This window comes from Cajanus cajan, chromosome 3 (assembly GCF_000230855.2).
Source record: "Cajanus cajan strain Asha chromosome 3, NIPB_CcT2T_4, whole genome shotgun sequence".
Lineage (NCBI taxonomy): Eukaryota > Viridiplantae > Streptophyta > Magnoliopsida > Fabales > Fabaceae > Cajanus > Cajanus cajan.
The window spans coordinates 61,683,828-61,707,864 of NC_138519.1; the positions used below are offsets into that span (position 1 = coordinate 61,683,828).

At 37.3% G+C, this 24,037-nt stretch overlaps 1 protein-coding gene and 1 non-coding gene across 2 annotated transcripts; one reads left to right on the forward strand and one right to left on the reverse strand.

The window, feature by feature from the left end:
• Positions 1 to 4,753: 4,753 nt before the first annotated feature.
• LOC114915527 (small nucleolar RNA R71) lies at positions 4,754 to 4,860 on the reverse strand. Its single transcript, XR_003803591.1, has one exon. It is a non-coding gene; the product is annotated as a small nucleolar RNA R71 (small nucleolar RNA).
• A 4,224-nt stretch (positions 4,861 to 9,084) lies between these two features.
• On the forward strand, positions 9,085 to 23,284 carry LOC109794841 (uncharacterized). Its single transcript, XM_083072142.1, has 4 exons — positions 9,085 to 9,358; positions 19,419 to 19,490; positions 19,649 to 19,705; positions 19,876 to 23,284. Exons 1-4 carry the CDS (start codon positions 9,211 to 9,213, stop codon positions 20,001 to 20,003), a joined length of 405 nt encoding a protein of 134 aa, XP_082928268.1. The 5' UTR covers positions 9,085 to 9,210; the 3' UTR covers positions 20,004 to 23,284.
• The last annotated feature ends 753 nt before the right edge of the window (positions 23,285 to 24,037 follow it).

The window sequence follows — 24,037 nt, forward strand, 5'->3', positions numbered from 1 at the left end:
CACTAATGCCTTCTGTCTTTTCTTAAAATTCAGTTTAGGAAGCTTGCTTAGGGAGGATTGAAGTTCCGGGTTGAGATTCAGAAGGGAATTCTACTTCTTCTCAGTTATTGGCTATTTTGAGCCAATCTTCAGGTGAGGGAAGCTAGAATGTAGGTTGTTTAATTTCAGGAGAGTTGGGGAAGCTTTATGCATGATGTTCTTTTGTTGAAATAGTTGAGTTGTTGGGTGCTTAAGTTGATTTATGTTGTTTATATAAGTTGACATGATAGATGAATTTTAAATATGTTGTATATTGCTGAAGTTGTTTATAAAGTTGTTAAGTTGCATTAAGTTGATATTGTAATGACTATAGTTGTTTAATTAAGTTGTTTGCATTCTGTAAGTTGTCTATTGTTGATAAGATCTCTATTGTTGAAAAGTTGTATGTTGTTTAAGTTGTTAAGCTTATTAAGCTGTGATGATGAGTTGTTGATCACTAGGACTAGGGGAGATGTTTTCGAAGTTGCTCATCCCATATTGTGTGGATTGAGATAGTTGTGGTGCTCTGAGAGCCCAATTTGTTGAAAAACCCTCCTTGGGAAGTTATCCCTTGGAGTAGACGTTGTGTTGTTCTCCTCTAGGACTTAGTTGATCCCATGTGTGGGCAAGGTCGAGGCACACGTGTACAAAGCGACCACGGTATAGGGGCCAGGCCAAGCTATACCGATTACAAGCGGCCATTAATTTATAGTTGTAAAGTTGTTATGGTGTCTATTGTTGTTGAGTTGAAAAGTTGGGGACATATGGTGAAGATATATGTCTTATGTTGAGATACATAGTATTAAGGTGATAAGTTGAAAGTTGTTTTAAAGTTGAATCCCTTAGTACTGTGTGGGCGACATGGAAATAGTCGATCCATGTCATGGTTGAATGACCAATTTGAGTAAGGTATCTAGTTAGAGATGTAGTCCTTGACTAGGTACTGGAGGGTGTGTAGTACTTGGAGGACAGTGGGTGGGCTAACTCCACATGTGGATTGGTGAGGCTAGCCAAGGCCGTGGTAGGCTCATACCCAAACCCTTCTGTCCTGACAGTAGTACTGGACCTCCGAGTCTAAGTGGCACACTTGAGCAATCAACTATTGTTGTCTATACCTGGTTCTCTTCGGAGATCCTAACGCTGTTCTATACCTGACCTGATTGAGATAGGTCAAACGTTGGATTCGGTAGGGTTTATGCCACCTAGACTGCTCAACCTCAGTTGTTGGAGATCTCCCAGTTGTACATGCGTCACGACGCATTAAATATTAAGTTGTATATTGTTTTTGTTGTTGTATTAAAGTTGCTTCTAAGTTGTATGAATGAGTTGGGTTTTTATGTTGAACTGTATGGTCGTTTGTGATGATGATTGTTATGCATTTATTGCATGATTGTTAATATGATGAAGTGTGTGGTGTTTTGCTTCATGATTGATGGATGCATGAGTAGTATTGGATAGAGTATGGTGTGACTCTATGAACATGATTGATAGTTGGATGATTGTGTGGTATAGACTATTGTCTGTACTTGTATGATTGTTTTTTTTTAACTCTAGCTTACCCTTCTGTTTCCATGTGGTGGAACTGCGATGATCATACTTGGTATGGGAGTAGGTCAGGGCTAGCTTGGAGTTGAGGTGACCGCTGCGAGACGGGGAGTTTTAATCCTCGTGTTATAGTTACCACCTTGGGTAGCAGTTTTGTGCTTGACTGGCACTAGGAGATAGTAGTTTTGGATAACTGTATAAATACCTAATATTTAAAAACTTTAATTATTCTTATATATTTTTCATTTTTTTTTTGTATTTATAAGTTATCCAATTTTATTATTTATCTTAGTTCACTTTTTTTAATGCGATTCCACTAAGTGTAGGGACCACGGCGGGTCGTTACACTATTTTTATAAGAAGTATAAAAAGTTGCACCATGATACATTATGTTATTATATTTAACCATGGTCATTAATATTAACTTTTAAATATTTTTAGTTATAAATTAACGAATCCATCAAGTTTCGAGAATATGCACAAAAAAAATGTTGCGAATCTCAACTAATTTTATTTTATTTAATGATATCATGTCAAAATATCAACTCATTCAACTGCAATTGTATTTCTAATGAGTCATTTTGTTCTTGATATCAAGTTCCACTAAAGGGTAGTTTACAAAATTACGTTATTTTATAAATGGGATGAGTTAAACTAAATGATGTTGACAATTTTCCTAGTTAGCATGTTTTGAAATAAATTACAGAAGTGGGATAGTCAACACTGAACCTTGCATTTTTCATGCCACATAGATCATTTTTTTTGTTTTATTTTGGCTAACGAATTATTAATGTCGAACGACATCCTCGTAGAAAACAAAGGTCCCATTTGGTAAACTAAAAACTCAAATGGGACTTGCCTTTTTCCACAAGTACTCCATGTAGGCACTGATGTGTTGAAATTGCAAATGACATACACCTTTTCTTTTAAATTTAATTTTAAATATTTTTATGCTGATGGGACATCAATGACTGTCACATAACAAAAATGTAAGCGTCATTTGCATTTTCAACATGTAATTTTTTTTTAATTTTTAACAATTTGACACCAATGGAATGTCTCTAACTACCACCTACATTTTCTATTATGATGTATCAATGTTGAAAATCTCTCATGAGAATTGCTTTAGGGTAAAGAAATAAATTTAATTCACCTATAAATATTACAAGAACTCATTTGTGCATTTCACATCTCTCGCAACTCAAGCTAATACTTTGTTTCTTTTATTATGTTACACATGAATTTTCTACTTGTCGTATTATATTATGATATACAAATTACAATACTCAACAAAATTAAACTTAAATAGGATGCTCGAAGATTATTATAAGTAGATGAATGCATTACATTGGAGGACTTGAAGAAATAAAAAACAAAGTGTATCCTTACATTGGATCTAGAACTATCCAAGTGACAGAAGAAATCCAATATTAACACCCTAGATGGTACAATTGTACTTTTTAGTTAAGGTGATATTAAACTTATACATGACAATAGTGCGACATAAATATTTTTTTGTCTTTCGTTAATTTTATATTATATGATTATATCTTTGAATTAAATCATTAATTCTCTTTGTCCACAACGATTTGCAGAGGAAATTATAGAATGGTTATGTTGATTGATGTCTTCAACTAATTTTAAAAACAAAATCATTACAAGATATTGAGTAAGTCATGATAGAATGTTAGTAGTGTCATCATATTGAAAGAATTATCACTGCAATTGCTTTTAATACTATTTTTTTTATTTCAATGTATTTTTATTTTTACATGGCAATGCATTAAAACTTTATTATCTTCCAATTATGTGTTATTGAAATTTTATTAACTTATACACATGAAATATAAAACATTATAATGATCTAATATTTTTCAAAATAATATAAACAATTTATACTAAAATAAAGAAATACAAGTAAAATAGCAAATAAATGTTTTTATTCAACAAAGTTAATCCAATTTAACTAGAAATGTAGGTTCACCTTATGCATTTTTTTAAAATTAAATATTTCAATAAAATAAATAAAAAATGTTGGATTACGTGTAAAAATATATTATGTGTAATTCAAATAGCAATATTTTTTATAAGAAATGTAATTTTACTTCATTTATAATACTTCATTTTAGTTAAAAATGGGTTTATAAGAACTATCATTCATAATATCTCATTTTTGAGTGAATTTATACTAATGACAAAGTATATTTTGATAAAATATCTAACATGTAGCATCCTCATAAAGACATTGTTGGAGTTATAACTCCATTCTTAAACTCAATAATAGTCTATAGAAATTAGAGAAAAACAATTACAACTTCCACCCACCTTTGCATAGACTTTACTTGGCATGTTGAATGTTTTAAAGTGTTGATTGTAATCTTGACTAGCTTCAATTTTTTGTATTGTGTTGTTTTACTTGTATATGTGATAGACCAATTTATGTATATCTTTCTATGTATTATTTTTAGTTTATTTGACTTTTATTAGTATCATATTGTGATATATTAGCTTCAAATTGTTCTAGAAAGTCATTTTCAAATTTTTGTAATTTTTCTTGTTTTAACGTTGATTCTTGTGCAAGTTATATCTAGAGTTCCTGACATCCAATTTAGGTGTTCTTGGTATCCTTGCAAAGATAAGAGATATTTATACAACTTCTATTTTAGGAGAAAAGTCCAATATAGACGTTAAGTGATCCAAAATTGTGTTGCAAAGTTGCAACCCTACACAACAATTTCTTTTTATTTTAAGATTGTATGTTAGGATCTGTTTAGTAATGTAATTAGTTGATTTAGTGCGTTGGACCTTTAATTACTCAAATTAAAATTCCCATTAGTTTTATTTATAAATAAGTGTAACACATGTACACTTGACATCATATTCCTCATTTTTTGGGTATCATGCACCTAACAGTTAATTTAATTACGAGTTTAAATCCAGGCTAATCCATTTGTTGCCTAAGTTTCATGGACTTGTAGGTGAAGATCCTCATAAGCATTTAAAGGAGTTCCATGTTGTGTGCTCCACCATGAAAGGAGTGCTAGAAGATCATGTCAAAATGAAGGCATTTCCTTTCTTTTTGGATGCTGCTACTAAGGGTTATCTTTACTTTTTACTAGCAACCATCACTACATGGCATAAGAGGAAGAGATTTTTTCCTTGAAATTTTTTCCCTGCCTCTAGAGTTACAACAATTAGAAAAGAGATTTGTGGAATAAGGCAACAAAATAGTGAGACTTTGCATGAGTAGTAGGAGGGATTCAACAAGTTGTGTTCCACTTGTCCTCATCACCAAATTAGTGAGCAATTATTGCTACAATATTTATATGAGGGATTGGTATTGATGGATATGAGCATGATTGATGCAACTAGTGGAGGAGCATTGATGTATAATGTGACACCCTCTACCCCCACACACATATACAATAATTATAAAAACATATTCTTGGAGTAAAGAAAAATATTTGAATTTAAACAATGGTTCCACTAGCTAATATAAGAGTAGAGAATTCACATTCGTAAACGTAAATCATGGTTAAATGTGGAATTTACAAGAAAATGAAACATGGGTTTTTCCTAAACAAAATAACAATAATGAAATCCTAAACTAAGCCTAGTTATGCCCCAATGTCACATATCCTATCACAACACACCCAATTGATGCTTAAGTCTCATCACCAACATCCTAATGTTGATGATCACCTGTAACACAATTTAAACACATGCAAAGAGCAACAGAGGAGTGAGAAACATCTCACTCAGGTTTAGGTGCAAAAATAAATGTTAGAAAGCACACACACAACAAACATAATACAAGTCACAAACACAAATCACATATAAACAATACACATACATAATCAGTATTACATGTACATTCATTTATCATGCAATGATGCCATGGACTCGACTTATAAATGCATGCATGTGGCGCTAGTCACATATCACATATCATTGGTGTGCTGCCTAAACAACACACCTAAGGTACTCTAGGAGTGTGTGTAGGGAGCTACCCATACACTCTCAACTAGAAGGATGTACTGCTCAGGTCTGGTCAGGATAGCGAATCTATGTAAGTTATGTCTCGTGCTCACAAATGAGCGAAATTGAGACATCCAAACCGCACTATCCCCTAGGACTCCCCCAAGCTAACACATTCACACTTCATGGACTCATCACTTTACTTGTCATGGAATTTCGTGTCTTATCTCATTTCACCATGTTTCACATTCTCATAGTCATAGTATTCACAATAGTACGTAATTCACATCATGTCTCATGTCACTTGTTCACATTTCACATTTCTCATAGTCATATTCATAAGATCATCATTTGGAGATTCTTGTCCGCATCATGCTCATGAAACGCATCACTTACGTTAACACAATAATAAGGCAATTCTCACACAATTTGCACCTTCAAACAAGACACAAAACATGTAAAACATCATAAGGATCACGCCCAATGCGCCCCAACTCGCGCCCGGGGCACTAAATGTTGCACCAAAAGCAGAGCATCATGCCCGGCATGCCCTGTGCGCACCCGACGAATTAAATGTCGCGCCTAAAGCAGAGAAATCCGCTCGACAAGACTTTCCTGCATCTGTCATAAAAGTTATCTATATATCACTAAACAAAATAATAATTATAAATCATGTCTCATAAATAAAATAGTGCTCATATAAATTTTTAAATAATATCAAAACTATAAAATAATTACATTAAATACCAAAATAATAATTACAAATCATGCTTTATAACATAATAATGCTCATATGAATACTTAAATAGTACAAAAAATCCCAAAATAAATACATTAACATATTGAAATAATTTCTAAAATATTATTAATATAAGGTATGAAAACCGGGATGTTACAACTCTCCCCCCTGTTTTAGAAATTTCGTCCCCGAAATTTATCAAAAATGAGAATGGATGAACTTCATGCATCTTGCTCTCTACTCCCAAATATCACTTTCCTAAATATTTCCCATTAGAAACTATACTAGTAGAAAATCCCATGTAACCTCACTACCTTATTTATGTACACTCTATTAATCTTGCCAACTCTATCCGTTATAAACCAAAAAGAATCAAATTTCTTAAGAATCTAAAGAAAACCTACAACAAGGTCTATCGATACACCATCTCACTTCCAAACTGGAATGTCTAAATGCTGCAAAAGTCCTGAAGGTTTCTGGTGTTATAACTTAGACTTCTGCATATTAAACATTAGTACACAAATTCCTCTACCTCTCTCTTCACCTTAGGCCACCAAAACATCTTCCTAAGGTCTTGATACATCTTACTAGCTCCCAAATGAATACTAAGAGTACTCCTATGTCCTTCTTCTAAGATCATCTTCCTTAATTTGGGATTACTAGGCACATAGATTCTACCCTTGAACCCAAAAACACCATCAACTCCCACTCGAAAAGGGCTATCTATACCCCCTACCAATCCTCTCCACTTGGTTCACTAAGAAAGGATCTAACTCCTGGGCTTCTCTAATCTCATCCATTAATTCACTAGTCACTTTCAACATTCTCAATTCAATGCTCCTAAGGGTAAGCTCACACACCAAGCTTAAGTCTTTAAACTCTTTAATCAAATCTAACCCTTAAATCATCAAAAAGGATAGATGAATGATCATCCTACTCAAGGTATCTGCCACAATATTAGCTTTACTTCTATGACCTTTTCCCAAGATCAAGTGCCTAAGCATAAGTTCACTAGGTACACATACTCGGTCTCAAAGTCTTATCACTCCATCTATACCCAAGGAAAAGTCCTATCCACTACCTTGTCCTAGCCTCATGTCTTGTCACCAAAATGAATCAACTAATTATGCTTCTCCAATTTCCTTCAACAATCCACTCGTTACTCTAGTCATACCTAATTTTACAGTACTGGGAGTAATCTTACAAGTCAAACTTAAATCCCTAATTTGAGACAAAAGATCCATCTCTCTAATCATAAGGGAAGATAAATGTAGAGGTTTCCTACTTAAAGCATCGACCACCACATTGGCTTTACCAAATAACAACTAAGATTAAAATCCTAGTCCTTGAGAAATTCCAACCCTAACATTAATATACAATAAATGTAAATTATAATTTTTCAATTAAATAAAATATTTCATAATTGATAATATCTTTCATGGATAAAATAAGTGTCTCAAATATCATAAGGTAGAAGATTCGCATTCATAACTCATAAACCACAACTCTAATGTAGAAATTACCCAAAAAAAAAACTAAGGTTTTCAAAATACTTTAATGGAAACAACATCCTAGGCTAGTCCTAATTACACCCCGATACATGTCCTATCATAGCACGTCCAACTAAAGCCTAAACTTTGTAACCAACATCCTCATGTCGATGGTCACCTACAACACAATAAAAGACATACATAGAGAAAATAAGGGAGTGAGAAACATCTCACTCAGGTTAAGGTGTAGAAATAATAATTAGGCAACACACATAAATCATAACAAACACAGACAAGCTACACATTAATCAAGTACAAATTCAAGTTACACATACAACAGTACCACATACGCAGTCATTCATAATGCAATGATGTTATGGACTTGACTCATAGAACCATGCATGTGACGCCAGTCACATATCACATATCATTAGTGTGCTGCCGAAACAACACACCTAAGGTAGTCTAGGAGTACATGTAGGGAGTTGCCCATACACTCTCAACTAGAAGGATGTATAGCTAGGGTTTGGTCGGGATAACGAAGTTGTGCAAGTTATGTCTCGTGCTCACAAACGGGTGGATTGAGACATCCAAACCGCACTATCCCCAAGGATTCCCCCAAGCTGTTACACAAGGAAGGCCTTTCCTAAAGATGTACTCCACATCGTACCCGTCACTTAGATGCACATGATGCATGTTACACATGCACACTTCATTGACTCATCATTTCACTTGTCACAGTTTCTCATATATCATGTCTCATTGTCACATATCATCATATCTCGTGTCTCATATTCACTTTTCACATTGTCTCATCATATTCACTACTAGAAAAACACTCTTTAACATCGCTATATTTACATCGGTTATACTAGAACCGATGTAAATTATAAACGCGGTGGAAACTTGTAAATAAAAAGAAAATGTAAACATATTTACATCGGTTTGGAAAAGAAACGATGTAAATATGAGTAATTCTACATCGGTTTTAATATTGACCGATGTAGAAATTAAAACCCTAATACGTGCCCCACGATACCCTTCACACCCCCTTCCCCACCTCTCCCCACACCCTTCCTCATCTCCCAACCCCACACCCCTTCCCTCCTCATCGTCACCCTCTCCGCCCCCTCCCTCACCCTTTTCTGCCGCCTCCACCACTCCACCCCCGCCACCTCCCTCCTCCTCCTTCCTCAAGCCGCTCGTCGAGGCGCTCTTCACGGAGCAGGGGCCGAGCTCGCAGGCTGCGTTCGCGCTCTGCATCGCCGCGGCTCCAGATCCGGACGCGCCCAGGCTCACCAGGCTGCTCCCGAGGTTCGAGAAGCTTCTCAAGAGCAAGGTGTTTAGGGCCAAGCAAGCGCCATTATTCAAACTCTGAAAGTGAGCTTTGCTACTAAGCAAACTCAACACCGCACCACTCTTCGAACTCTGAAAGTGAAAATGTCTTTCTCGCCTTCGCCTTCAAAATCTCATTGTCCTCAAATTCCCGCTAACTGCATTGTTCTGTGCTTTAAATTTTGTAGGGTGAAGTGGGTTTTTGCGATGTCAGAGAAAGGGGGAAAGGGCGCTTCGCTGTTAAGCAAAGGGGGTATGTGTTCGTTTTCTGTCTTGCCCTGCATGTAAAGTTTCGATTTTTCCCCTTGTTTGCTTTTGGGTATTTGATTTTCTCTTGTTGGGTATGAATTTTCTGTGAGATTAGTCAATTGGGTAAGCATGCACAAATACAGGGTTGGGTTTTGAGTCCTTTGACCTATGGGGTTGTTGTTGATGTTGGGTTTTTCTCTGTTGTTAGTGTAGACCCCTAAAATTGTCCGGGTCGGAAATAAAGCTTGAAGACTCTCGAAGACTGAAGGAAGATCAGCCAGAAGGACTCCTGGAAGGCCCTAGGAGGGTTCTCTGTAGGTCTAGAGGTCTTAGAATAGCTTAAAATAAGGAAGTGGAGGGAATGAAACCCAATACGGCCGTACTGAAATCAATACGGCCGTATTGAAGCTTCAATACAGCCGCAGTTGTCGCCACCCGGCCCAAACGGGCCTCGGCGGTCGCGAAGACGGTCGAGCTCGCTTTTTATTTTGGTTTTGAAAATGTATTGGATTATTAGAACGACTTGTTCTCAAACTGAGACCTTGTCGATCTTATCCAATTTATTTATTAAAAGTCTCACTAATCCATATTAATCCCAAGCGGGACCCTCCATGGATTAGTGGTTTTCGCAAAAGGAGGGTTCGTGGAGTCGCCACCAATGTTTTACTCAAAACATTGGAAAAAGGGATAAGGCAATTGATTTTATAAATCAACTTTGGCCATTACAACCAGAGTCGGGTAAGGGAGTCGGTTACGCGTGGGGAAGGTGTTAGCACCCCACAGCGCCCCTTTCGGGTTCCCTATGACAGATTATTTCTAAAATAATAGCGTAAAATTACTAAATTACCCCTATTTATTATAAGCGATTATAAATTAACTATCTACATGGTGATAGTTTAAATATGCACACAGAAAGCAGTAAAAGGAAGGATTTAAGAAGAAACCTCTTGAAGCGTGCTTTTATATATTGAGTAAGACTGGGAAGCTTTTTGGCGTTCTCTCGCTCTACAAGCTCGCTCGCTCCTTAAAAACTTTTGACTATGGAAATCCGGAGGATTTCCCTTCGACTAGGTTCGAATCTCCAAGCTAAGTGCTCGGAATTCTGGAACTTCGTCGGATCGACTCCCAGAGAGATTTCTAGGGCAGAACACTGCTCAAAAACCCCAGAATACTCAAGGAGGGAGTCAAAACTGAGTGTGAAAGTGTGGAATGACGTCCAATTGACGTCATATTTATAGGGAATAGGCGCAATACGGCCTACAGAAGCAATACGGCCGTATTGAAATTTTTGAACTTCAATACGGCCGTATTGAGTTCAATACGGCCGTATTGAAATTCAGAAATTTCAATACGGCCGTATTAAGTTCAATACGGCTGTATTGAAGCTTCAATACAGCCGTATTGATTTCAGTACGGCCGTATTGAAGTTTCAAAAACTTCAATACACCGTATTGAGTTCACGGCGGCCGTATTGAAGCTTCAATACGGCCGTATTAAGTTCAGTACGGCCGTATTGGGCTTCATTCCCTCCACTTCCTTATTTTGAGCTATTCTAAGACCTCTAGACCTACAGAGAACCCTCCTAGGGCCTTCCAGGAGTCCTTCTGGCTGATCTTCCTTCAGTCTTCGAGAGTCTTCAAGCTTTATTTCCGACCCGGACAATTTTAGGGGTCTACAGCAGTGAACTCAATACGGCCGTATTGAAATTTCTGAATTTCAATACGGCCGTATTGAACTCAATACGGCCGTATTGAAGTTCAAAAATTTCAATACGGCCGTATTGATTCCATAGCCCGTATTGCGCCTGTTCCCTATAAATATGACGTCAATTGGACGTCATAGGACACTTTGGAACATAGTTTCAACCCTCTCCTTGAGTATTCTGGGGTTTTTGAGCAGTGTTCTGCCCTAGAAATCACTCGGAGAGTTGATCCGACGAAGTTCTTGAGCCCCGAGCCATTTTGCTTGAGGATCGAACCTAGTCGAAGGGAAATCCTCCGGATTTCCATAGTTAAAATTTTTTAGGAAGGAGCGAGCGAGCTTGTAGAGCGAGGGAACGCCAAAAAGCTTCCCAGTTTTACGAAATATATAAAAGCACGCTTCAAAGGTTTCTTCTTAAATCCTTCCTTTTACTGCTTTCTGTGTGCATATTTAAACTGTCATCATGTAGATAGTTAATTTATAATTGCTTAGAATAAATAGGGGTAATTTAGTAATTTTACGCTATTATTTTAGAAATAATCTGTCATAGGGAACCCGAAAGGGGCGCTGTGGGGTGCTAACACCTTCCCCACGCGTAACCGACTCCCTTACCCGACTCTGGTTGTAATGGCCGAAGTCGATTTTTGAATCGATTGCCTTATCCCTTTTTCCAATGTTTTGAGTAAAACATTGGTGGCGACTCCAAAGAACCCTCCTTTTGCGAAAACCACTAATCCATGGAGGGTCCCGCTTGGGATTAACATGGATTGGTGAGACATTTAATAAATAAATTGGATAAGATCGACAAGGTCTCAGTTTGAGAACAAGTTGTTCTAATAATCCAATACATTTTCAAAACTAAAATAAAAGCGAGCTCGACCGTCTTCGCGACCGCCGAGGCCTGTTTCGGGCCGGTGGCGACAGATGGCGACTCCACTGGGGAAGCCTCGAGAGTCAGTCCCATTTAGTGACAGACTATTTTTAACAAATAATAGTTAAAATTACTTTATTACCCCTCACTTGTATGATAACATGTTTATCTATTTGGCTTTAATAACTGTTGTATTTTTAAATTTACGCAATTGTTTGAAATACAAATTGTACACAAACCTTTGCACACAACAGTTCCCTCTATACCCGGGGGCATGAGTGATTAACCATAGGGAGTGGATGTTAGTACGGCCGGTTGTCGAATGGGTCTATAGGTGCCCGTAGACCGTTGTCGGAAAACATCACTCAAGGTGATAACCATGAACTTGAGTCCGACGGTGCGTTGGAGCTTTCCATCGACCTACGATGAGAGGAATTGGGTCCCTATAATGGGGGCACCTTGGGGGCCTCAAACCGGTGAGAACAGTTAGAACCACCTTGAATATGCACTTTTCTGCAGGAGACCCCTACCTCGTGATTCGCTCGTGACTGTTCGTGGATGAGTGAATTGTTTGTGCATTGATTATGTGACATTGTATGAGCATACATTGCATTATTTAAACATACAACATTCCCTTTTTTAAAATAAGAATAAATGGGAATAAGAATCTTCCATTACATGGTGTTAACATTTACCTTCATCACATTCATATAGGTAGTTTCCCTTTTCACCCAAAAAATAAATACAAAAAAGATACAAAATACCCAAAGAAAAAAAAAAGGAAAAAAGGGTTATTTATCCAAACCAAGCAATATCATGCATCATCTTAGGAACATCCTAAAAACATGATAATGCTTAGTTGAATAAACACTATGCATGCATATTCAACCTCATCATCTCATATCATGCATATAGATCATGGAGAGATCTAGGAGTCATTCATACATCTCTCCTAGTAATCCATTAATAAACATTAATAAAAAGAAAGAAATAATCGATGCGTATATTCAAAGAATGGATCACACGCCGTTCGTTATCAAGTGTAAGCCAACAACCGCGCCAAGCGAGCACACGTCAACTCCGTTGTTGGTAATCAAGACAAACAAAGGGGAAGGTCCAACACCATTAAGGATCACAGTTCCAAGGCCTTTCCCTTACAAATCAAATAAGGCTGTGCCGTGGATATACGACATCCACTCTTCTGCCGACAGCGATATCTCCAACATCGCTGGACTTGGGGGCATGACTAGGAGTGGTAGGATCTACACTCCCGATGATCTTCATAACAAAGCCCCCAAGAATAAAGAAAAAGAAGAAAAGAAAACCGAGGAAAAAGAATCCGAGGAGGAGACTGACAAGCTGTTAAAATTTATCCGACAGAGCGAGTACTCCATCGTGGATCAACTTCATAGGACGCCAGCAAAGATTACGCTGTTGTCGTTGATCCTATGCTCCGAACCGCATCGGCAAGCTCTGTTGAAAGTCTTGAACGAGGCATACGTGTCGCACACTATCTCCCAAGACGAGTTTGAGGGGATTGTTAGTCACATCAAGGCTAATGATCACCTCACCTTCATCGATGAAGAAATCCCCGCCGAGGGATCAAACCACAACAAGCCCTTGCACATCTCTATAAAGTGCAAGGAGTATCACATCGCTAAAGTCTTGGTAGATAATGGATCTTCCTTGAACGTAATGCCAAAAAGAGCGCTCGAGCAAGTGGCAATCAAGGGAGTCCAAATGCACCCGAGCAACATGATCGTTCGAGCTTTCGACGGTTCTAAAAGAGAAGTGGTGGGAGAGATCAATCTTCCAATCCAAATTGGACCCACCATCTTCAACGTCGAATTTCAAGTGATGGACATTACTCCGGCATACAGCTGTCTCCTTGGCCGACCTTGGATTCATGATGCGAAAGCTGTACCCTCTACGCTCCACCAGAAAGTCAAGTTCATAGTGGATGTCAAACTGGTGATCGTACAAGCTGAAGATGACATACTCATCAGCAAGCCATCCAACATACCTTATGTGGATGCAGCAGAGGAAGCTTTGGAAACCGCCTTCCAAGCATTGGAAATTGCCAATGTTGAGACGTTTCCCCGAGAAATGAAGAAGGTAGCCCATATGCTCATCAAGAACGAATACTTGCCAGGACAAGGATTAGGCAAGTACTCCCAAGGAATCCCGGAGCTACCCATTATCAAGGACAATCCGGGGAAACAAGGGTTAGGATACAACCCTAATAAAGATCAAAGGACGAAGAGGAACCAAGATCCTTCTCGACGTTCTTTAAGCCAGATCTTTAGGAAGGCCGGTTCACAAGCGTCAAGGCCGGTCGTCGTCATCAAGTGTTCTCCTCCTTCCGATAGGGATGTGTAAACCTGATGACTATTAGAGATTACTCCTCGGGGACAGCCCGACCCCCGAGCCTCGATAGGGCACATGTTTCCTCTATGATTATAATAAAATCATTCTTCATTAATTCTTTATTGCTTCTTTTCTTGCTTGCAATAAAATTCTAGACCACATTATTTTAACCCTGTTTGAATAAGCATAAATGAGGTTAAAATCATCTTAATAATAATAAACCCGCATCATTTTTATGTGGAAGTGTGTGTGACAACTTGGAGCACCTTCCCTTGGCCTCGACAAGTTCCATCATGGATAAAAAAAAGAGAAGAAATCCTGCAAAAATAAGAGCAAAAGACCCGCTAGGAATCCCATGAAAGGGTGACCTAGGCAAAAGTTAGGGTTGCAAAAATGAACAAAAACAAAAGTCCGCTAAAACGCCACAAAAGGGTGTTTTAGGCAAAAATAAGGACAATAAAAAAAAAAAAAACAAAAGAAATCCATGATGGTACCACGAACCGAATTCAAAAAGAAAGGTTCAAGAGAAGCTATCCAAGTTGTCAAAATCACAACGTCAATAAACAAAGATTTTCTTAACTTCATAAGTGTTTAATCAAACAAGCCTAAACACATAAGCCTACCTCGGCTAACCATTCTTACAAAAACCATTTTTGAAAAATAAATCCCCTCTAAAACACAAACTTCAAAACAAAAATATCTTTCCCTTCTTTTCTCTCTTGTCCCAAAAGATTTTAGAATAATCTAGTGGAAGCATGGAGAAATAAATCATCACCGAAAATGGATCTAATCAGAATAATAAAATGGTGGAAGAACTGTGCCAAGAATTCAAGATCCAACACCACAACTCTTCCCCATATCGGCCAAAGATGAATGGGGCAGTCGAGGCAACCAATAAGAACATCAAGAAAATAGTGCAAAAGATGGTTGTCTCATTTAAAGACTGGCATGAGATGTTACCCTTTGCTCTTCATAGCTATAGGACTTCAGTACGCACGTCTGCAGGAGCTACTCCATTCTCCCTCATCTATGAGATGGAGGCAGTTCTACCCGTCGAAGTCGAAAAACCTTATATAAGGGTAATCATGGAAGCAAAACTTTCCGAGGCAGAAAGGGTTCAAAGCCGATACGACCGGTTGAACCTTATCCAAGAGAAACGGCTGAACGCCATATGCCATGGTCAAGCCTATCAGAGGAAGATCAAAAAGGCTTTTGACAAGAAAGTCCACCCTCGAGTCTACCATGAGGGAGAGTTGGTAATAAAGAAATTACTACCAACTCAAAAGGATAAAATCGGAAAGTGGGCCCTAAATCACGAAGGACCGTACGTGGTAAAATGAGCTTTCTCAGGAGGAGCATTGATCCTCACAAACATGGATGGAGAAGAACTTTGATACCTAGTCAACACTGACGTGGTAAAGAAGTACTATGCTTGAAGACGTTGCTTGCATAGGCCCGCTAGGATGAAAACCCAAAAAAGGGCATCCTAGGCAAAAGTTAGGGCAAAATAAAAAGCCTGCCAGTACAAGGGTACTAGGCAAAACAAAGGCAAAATCATCCCCGCTAGGATACGTCCTAGGCAAAAGTTAGGGGCAAAAGAATAAGATGTAAAAGCAAAGCAAGCAACGATCGCTTGAATCGAAAACCGAAAGGCGGTTCAAGTGATTATCTTCTAGAAGCAAGCGTCTTGCAGCATCTACACTCCTGGCTCAGGCCGAAGCAATTAGGGGAACGTAAAGAGCAACAATTACAGATATAATTGTTAATCCCCAATGTATATAGCCTACCCTGGCCAGCCATTCTTCAGAAATTTCCTTCTGTATATCTTTCTGTAAAAACACTTGTGAATATCAATAAAATATCTATTCATTTCTCTTCTCTCTTGACCATGTGATTATGCCTCTAAATTGGTATTTCATAAAAATTGTACGAAATTCCTTTAATAATTGGTCAATAAAGAAAATTGGAGGGATTCCTATAAAATCCATAATCTCCTGCATAAAAGGCTCACAAAAATATTCCCTCACGTCGACGACAGAAATTCCTTCAAGAAGAGGAGGATAGGGAGAGCCATTCATTTTTCTAAAAAGCATTAATAAAATAATCAAACTTGCATTTGTGCATCACACACACATTAGTTGCACATTCAAAGACCTTATCATGAGGCAATTGCATAAAATAGAAAAAAATAGAAAAATTGCTTGTGTATGGCAGCGGTCAACAGAAAAAGCCGCAAATCAACAGAAAAGGCAAAAAATACAAAAAAGCCAAAAATGACAAAAAGGCAAAAGATTTGGAAAATCAATCGCCTCTTTCAGAATAACTAAGCCTGGAGAGGCTTGCCGAAATAATACTCTTTCAGAATAACTGAGCCTGGAGAGGCTTGCTGAAATAATACTCCCCAGAGATATTTCAACTCAAGCTCATAGAACAAATCCCCAGCGAGAGTTACCAAAGCAAGATCGTCAAAATCCCCAATGGAAGTACGATCTCCCAAGTAGAATATCCAAGTCAAAGGACTTAAACTTCCTCAGTGAAGATAGCTCTCCAACTCAGGCGTTGAGTGAATCTAAGCCTGTAGAGGCTTCCTAAATAATACTCTGGGATACATAAGATCCCCAAATCCCCAGTCGCCTACTCAAGAGGCATTCCTACAAAAAGAAAAAAATCAAAAAATATCAATAAATATTCCCCAAGCGGAATGCGGCATCCAGCCAAGCACCAAACATCAAGGTTATTTGCCTAACAGAAGAGGCCAGTCAAGAAATGAATGACAAAATCCCCAGTGGATAACAGCCTACACAGAGGCAGCAAAAATCAGAAAATCCAAAAGAGATACCCGAATAAGGACAACCGGGATACTCCACCTACGTCAAAAGGACGTCAGCCAAACATAAGGCATCGCTCAAAGAGAGAGCATCTGTGTCTACACCTCAAGGAGTCAAAAAATTCCCCATGGGTACCAACAATGCAATGCAAGTTGGGGCACAGGAACCTATGAATGACTGCACATCCCCTAGACGGATCCCTGCGTTATCCAGCCCTCAGCGGCACAAAATCAGAAAAACAAACCGTCGAAGCAGCATTGTGGACTGTGGAGACAAACTATACTCAACTGCCTCATGTTGAGAGGCAGGGCCTGGAGAGGCGATACTCAACTACCTCATGTTGAGAGGCAGGGCCTGGAGAGGCGATACTCAACTACCTCATGTTGAGAGGCAGGGCCTGGAGAGGCAATACTCAACTGCTGAATGTTAAGAGGCAGGGCCTGGAGAGGCGATACTCAACTACCTCATGTTGAGAGGCAGGGCCTGGAGAGGCGATACTCAACTACCTCATGTTGAGAGGCAGGGCCTGGAGAGGCGATACTCAACTGCCGAATGTTAAGAGGCAGGAACTGCTGAATGTTAAGAGGCAAGGCCTGGAGAGGCAATACTCAACTGCTGAATGTTAAGAGGCAGGGCCTGGAGAGGCAATACTCAACTGCTGAATGTTAAGAGGCAGGGCCTGGAGAGGCAATACTCAACTGCTGAATGTTAAGAGGCAGGGCCTGGAGAGGCAATACTCAACTGCTGAATGTTAAGAGGCAGGGCCTGGAGAGGCAATACTCAACTGCCGAATGTTAAGAGGCAGGGCCTGGAGAGGCGGTACTCAACTACCAAGGTTGTCAGAAACGCCGAGGTATGCATCAACCTGGAGAGGCTACTCAACAATTTTCCACCAGAAGACATTACAAGTCAGAAGGTTGGCACATTACCCGGACAATTGGGTCAACTCCTTTACTTGTCAATCGGTACACCAAAAGGCCGTTTGACTAAGTAAAGGGGGGGCAGCTGTAGACCCCTAAAATTGTCCGGGTCGGAAATAAAGCTTGAAGACTCTCGAAGACTGAAGGAAGATCAACCAGAAGGACTCCTGGAAGGCCCTAGGAGTGTTCTCTGTAGGTCTAGAGGTCTTAGAATAGCTTAAAATAAGGAAGTGGAGGGAATGAAACCCAATACGGCCGTACTGAACTTAATACGGCCGTATTGAAGCTTCAAAAATTTCAATACGGCCGTATTGATTCCATAGCCCGTATTGCGCCTGTTCCCTATAAATATGACGTCAATTGGACGTCATAGGACACTTTGGAACATAGTTTCAACCCTCTCCTTGAGTATTCTGGGGTTTTTGAGCAGTGTTCTGCCCTAGAAATCACTCGGAGAGTTGATCCGACGAAGTTCTTGAGCCCCGAGCCATTTTGCTTGAGGATCGAACCTAGTCGAAGGGAAATCCTCCGGATTTCCATAGTTAAAATTTTTTAGGAAGGAGCGAGCGAGCTTGTAGAGCGAGGGAACGCCAAAAAGCTTCCCAGTTTTACGAAATATATAAAAGCACGCTTCAAAGGTTTCTTCTTAAATCCTTCCTTTTACTGCTTTCTGTGTGCATATTTAAACTGTCATCATGTAGATAGTTAATTTATAATTGCTTAGAATAAATAGGGGTAATTTAGTAATTTTACGCTATTATTTTAGAAATAATCTGTCATAGGGAACCCGAAAGGGGCGCTGTGGGGTGCTAACACCTTCCCCACGCGTAACCGACTCCCTTACCCGACTCTGGTTGTAATGGCCGAAGTCGATTTTTGAATCGATTGCCTTATCCCTTTTTCCAATGTTTTGAGTAAAACATTGGTGGCGACTCCAAAGAACCCTCCTTTTGCGAAAACCACTAATCCATGGAGGGTCCCGCTTGGGATTAACATGGATTGGTGAGACATTTAATAAATAAATTGGATAAGATCGACAAGGTCTCAGTTTGAGAACAAGTTGTTCTAATAATCCAATACATTTTCAAAACTAAAATAAAAGCGAGCTCGACCGTCTTCGCGACCGCCGAGGCCTGTTTCGGGCCGGTGGCGACAGTCAGATATGAGATGTTGCACCTGATTTATTTATTTATTTTTATTGAAAGGTGTTTGTGCCCCCACCCTTTTTGTTGAAATGCGTTTGTTTTTGGTATATTATCCTTGTCCTTTCCTTTGATAACATAACATGTGTGTTTGTGGTGGGTGGCAATATTCTAAACCAGTTTTGATTTAAGCATTTGATTGTTCATTTTTTTTTCTTCTATTTTTTCTTGGTAGGATCTCTAAAAGGGAAAGATGACAGTGCAACAAAATCATCAAAGGGAAGGAAGGTTCAGTTTTCTAAAGAAGGTTAGCTTCTTTATTCTATTAGCTTTGTACTGCTTGTCAGTGGAGTATGCAAGTACTAGAGCTTCTATGTGATGCGGTAGTCACTCAATCTACTGATCTTGTTTACAACAAGTTGTTCAATAACCTTACTGAAATTATTGCTTGGTTGTCTATTACAGGTGCATTTGAATCTGGAATAAGTAGTTCACTTACTTCACTAAAATCTGGTGAAAAAGGTCAGTGTAATTCCCAAAGTTCTTATTGTCTTTTTATCTGTTTGGTAACATTGCATTTGAGCATATCTCCATTACAATCTTTAAATCAATTGTTCATTATTATTTTTAGTTATGTTCCTTTTTACTGGACTATTTTTTTTTAATTTATTTTCATGGTGACTTTATTAAAGGAGGAAAGGTTGCAAATGGTGGAAAGAGTTCTCAGTCAAAAGACCCGCATTCATCAGATCAAACAGTTGGGAAAAGTTGGTGCCTCTTTCCATTATCTTTTATATGTTTTTTCTTTTATATTTTTTAAATCATGTTATTATTTCGTGCTTGTATGTCTCACATTGGGATTTAGAGTTTGTTTGAATAAACTTATTCAGAAGCACTTGTAGGAAAAAAAATAACAAGAAAAATTGAAATAAGTCTCTCCATAAGATAAAGCTAGTTTATGCATATAAGGTGAACATAAGATTTTGGGAAGTTAATAAGAGAACTTCTACAAATTAACTTATGGCATAAGTTAATTTTAGCTCATAGAGAATTTACAAACTCAGTGTCATGGGAGAAAATTGAGGCACAAGCGTTTCTATTTTTGTCTAGTCTATCAGCAACTTCAAGGATCCGTTGGCGACAGATTATGTTTCAGAGGCGCATTTCCTCTGGTGTTTCATTTGGTATTATTTTCTTTCTTTTTTTCTTTGTTTTTAGAAATATATTTCTTTCTTTCATGTTTCCTTTTATTTTTCTGCTTCCACTTTCAGAGCAAAGTTACATCATTTTGATTGGTATTCCTTGATTCTTTACAAATTCGATTATAGGTCCGTGCAATTATCTCTTTAAAGTAATGCTGCTACTTTTTTAGTTATGGACCATAGTAATAATAGTCTATATATAATTACATATAGGAAAGAAACCCTTTAGACTTGCTCTATGTGTTTCTTGTTCATCTACATCAAGTCATTATTAAATTTATCACAAGTTATGATAGATTTTAGTGGCTCTTAAGAATTTTAAATGTGTTAATTAAGTTACATATAATACCTTTTCTCTTGATTGTGCAAATTAAACTTTGACACTTGTTTAAGCATATTCACTTAGAAAACTTTATCTGAGAGAGAACATGTGTGAAATTCTCTTAATCTTTAAGCATATTTTGTATTATCTTTTCTATATAGTTTGTCTTCATTGTGTAAGTGTTTTTAGTTATCCTCTTAATCTTTCTACATCCATAGTCAAAGTGGAAGTTGGCTTTGTTCCCAACCAAACAAGAGAAAGAGAAAGGGAAAGAGTGGTGCGGTGCGGCGCTAGCCAGCGTTCATTTCTCCACCTCATTCGTATGCATGTGCAAACTCTCTTTTCCATTCTTTCGTTCTAAATCTTAAATCCTTCATATTTCTTCTGTTTCACTAATGTAGTTTATAACTTCAGTTTTGCACCTTCTTCATCTCAATTAGTTATTCTTAACAAAGATTCATTTTTTTTAAACGAATCTAGAACTGGGTTGTTTCACAACGTCTTACTCAAACTAAAGATTCGTTTTTTATTAGATCCCACTTGTATGATTTTGCTTCACTCAAATATTTGCTTTCGTTTTTTGTGTGCAGAAAGGTAAAAGAAAAAAAAGAGAGAAAGAGAGAGAGAGAAAACATGACTATCACAGGTTTTGGTTCCGGACAACCACAATTCATTTCCAGCACTGGGAACCGAAGCCTTTCCAATGCGCCACTCATTGAGAACTCAGATACTAATCAAATTGTTATGCTTGATGTGAGTCTCAGTTCTCATTGATTTCCTTTTTCTTTTTAATAGTCTATTTGAGTTTTTGGTTGGTTTTTCTATAGTAAAATTGATGAGTACAACACTGCTTTAACTTGCCATCTGTGTTTAAGATTAAAGATTAATTCTATTTTTGTGTGCTGAATCAAGAAGTCATGCCTACAATTGGAATTTGTCGTGGTAAATAGAAAAATATAACAAGGGGCTGAAAATTTCAGTTGGTGTTTGAGATGACCAAGGAATTCCATGTGTTTGTTTGTTGTATTCTCATTTCACATTTGAGTTACAGTTCTATTGAGTATTGACAATGAAGTACTAGCTAGAGTGTATGGTAGAAAACAAAAGAGATCAATGACTGATATGAATTGAAGAACACTCCTAACCAACAACCTACTTAGAGACATCATCATTTTTCATTTGGAATTTTATGAAATGAAAAGAATATTAGGATTATTGATTATAACCAATGACTCTCTTTTTTTAACATTTAATTTTTCAATCAGCCATTTTTTTACCATTTTATTACCATCAGTCCTTGGGGATGGTTTTAAGCAGTATTTTTTAACATTTTGTTTTAATTAAAGAGATATTGAATACCATTTTATTACCATTTTTTACCATCAGATTTAGTTGTTGAGCTCACTGATTAAAGCATACCTAATAACCAAGATATTGAATAGATTCGAATATTCAATAAGTTCATTGTTAACTTAGTGGACTCACTAAATCAAAATCAGTGAAGTTTTATAGTTTAAGGAAGTGATGCAATTTCACCTTCCTTTTGTTTCCACCACTCGTTTGAGCTACATATTGGTGAAAGAAAATGCTGGTCAGGGTTAATTCGTTTTCAATCCTAACTAATTTTTAGGACTAGGCTTATTCGTTTTCAATGATTGCAAAATTTCTGAGTGCTAAAATTTCTTTTATTATGTTGAATTCCTGTGTTGTCTTGTACAGATTTTGGTATTAGTTTTTGCATTTCCTGTCATTGTTTGCATTGTGATCGAACACTTTTGTTCCTTGGATGCTGAGATAATATTTGTAACCGGTAATTTTAAATTTGCAACGTAACTAAACCTTTCAAACGCCCAGCTTTAATCCTTTGCCACACTCATTTTGGAAATCAAGTTGATTTTCAGCATTGCCAATGCCACCTTATCTTTGTTTGTAACTACCAAAGCAAAAAATGTTTCCATGTGCCAATGTAAATCTCCACCTAACACCACTGATTACCTTCACAAATTAGAGGACCAATAATTAGAGGCATATGAAGTCTTCACTTATTTTCTTGATAACCCAGCAATTTCCTTTCCTAAAGACATAATAATAGTACTGTTGCAATTATTTGTGTAGCACTTATACTGGCTTAGTTTCCAATAGGAAGTATTTGAGAAATAGATGTAGGATGTATCCCCGCACTCCCTTGAGCAGCCTTTAATAAATATCTTCTAGTTGTTTCCTATTAAAACTTTTCCTTTCTTTGTTTTTATATATCTATAATTTTGATTATGAATTTGCAAAAATATTAAAGTTTATGGATCATGTCTTAATAGATCAATACATCAGATTTTCGAAAGGGGGCTGCTGTCAAGCAAAATCTTGGAGTGGCTCTTAAATCACATGCGGTGAAAAGGTTTATTCATTTGTACTTTCAATGCTTATTAAGAATCGTTGTGACTGAAATCATATGTTCCTGTGTTATTTTATCTGACCAAACTTTACCTTATACATGTGCTTTCACTTTTCCTTCAATATTTTGTTGACTTATTTGACTATTACTTTTGTTTTAGAAAGAGCATTTCTTCTTTCACATATAATCAGCACTTCTTTTAAATTTACATGGGAATATGGATGCCCTAGAGGAAATACCGTAGACTAAATAAACTATATGCTGAATAGATAAAAGCATTGTGTGATTCTTTGTTGTCTTTATATTAGTAGATTGATTTTTTCAACCTCTAGTAGGGTGATTATCCAATTAAAGAGAGAAAGAAAATTTGATTGAAAAAACAAAAGATACATTTTTACAGCTGTCAAAGCAAAATCATGCATTTTACAGCTGATGATCTCAGAAATAACTATAAGCCAGCATGAATAAAAAATATAAAGAAAAAAAATGATACATTATGTTATGAAATATAATATTAAATCATATTTTCATAACATTTTTTATGAGAATTTGAACCAATCCTACTATAACTACATCACACCAAGTCTGATAACATGTAAATCTAATAAGAGCTAGAAGCTTAGATTAGGCACATGTTCTGAAATTTTAATGTGACAGGGATGCACTGAGATAAATTTTAAAAACAATAACACTTATATGATATAGATTCCTTTTTAGAGCTATTATTTCCAGGTTTCTAAGAAACACTAAACTATTTTTTTTTTAAATTATTATTCCTGTTTATTTCCCAAAAATTATCCAATTAGCATAAAAATTTTGAAGTTATTAATTAAATTTTTTTTCCTAAGCTTAAACAAACAGGCCTTAAATTATTCTTTTTCAGGAATATGAAAACAATAAAAATCTTGACTAAGCACCTCAGATAGTCTTTCCCTATT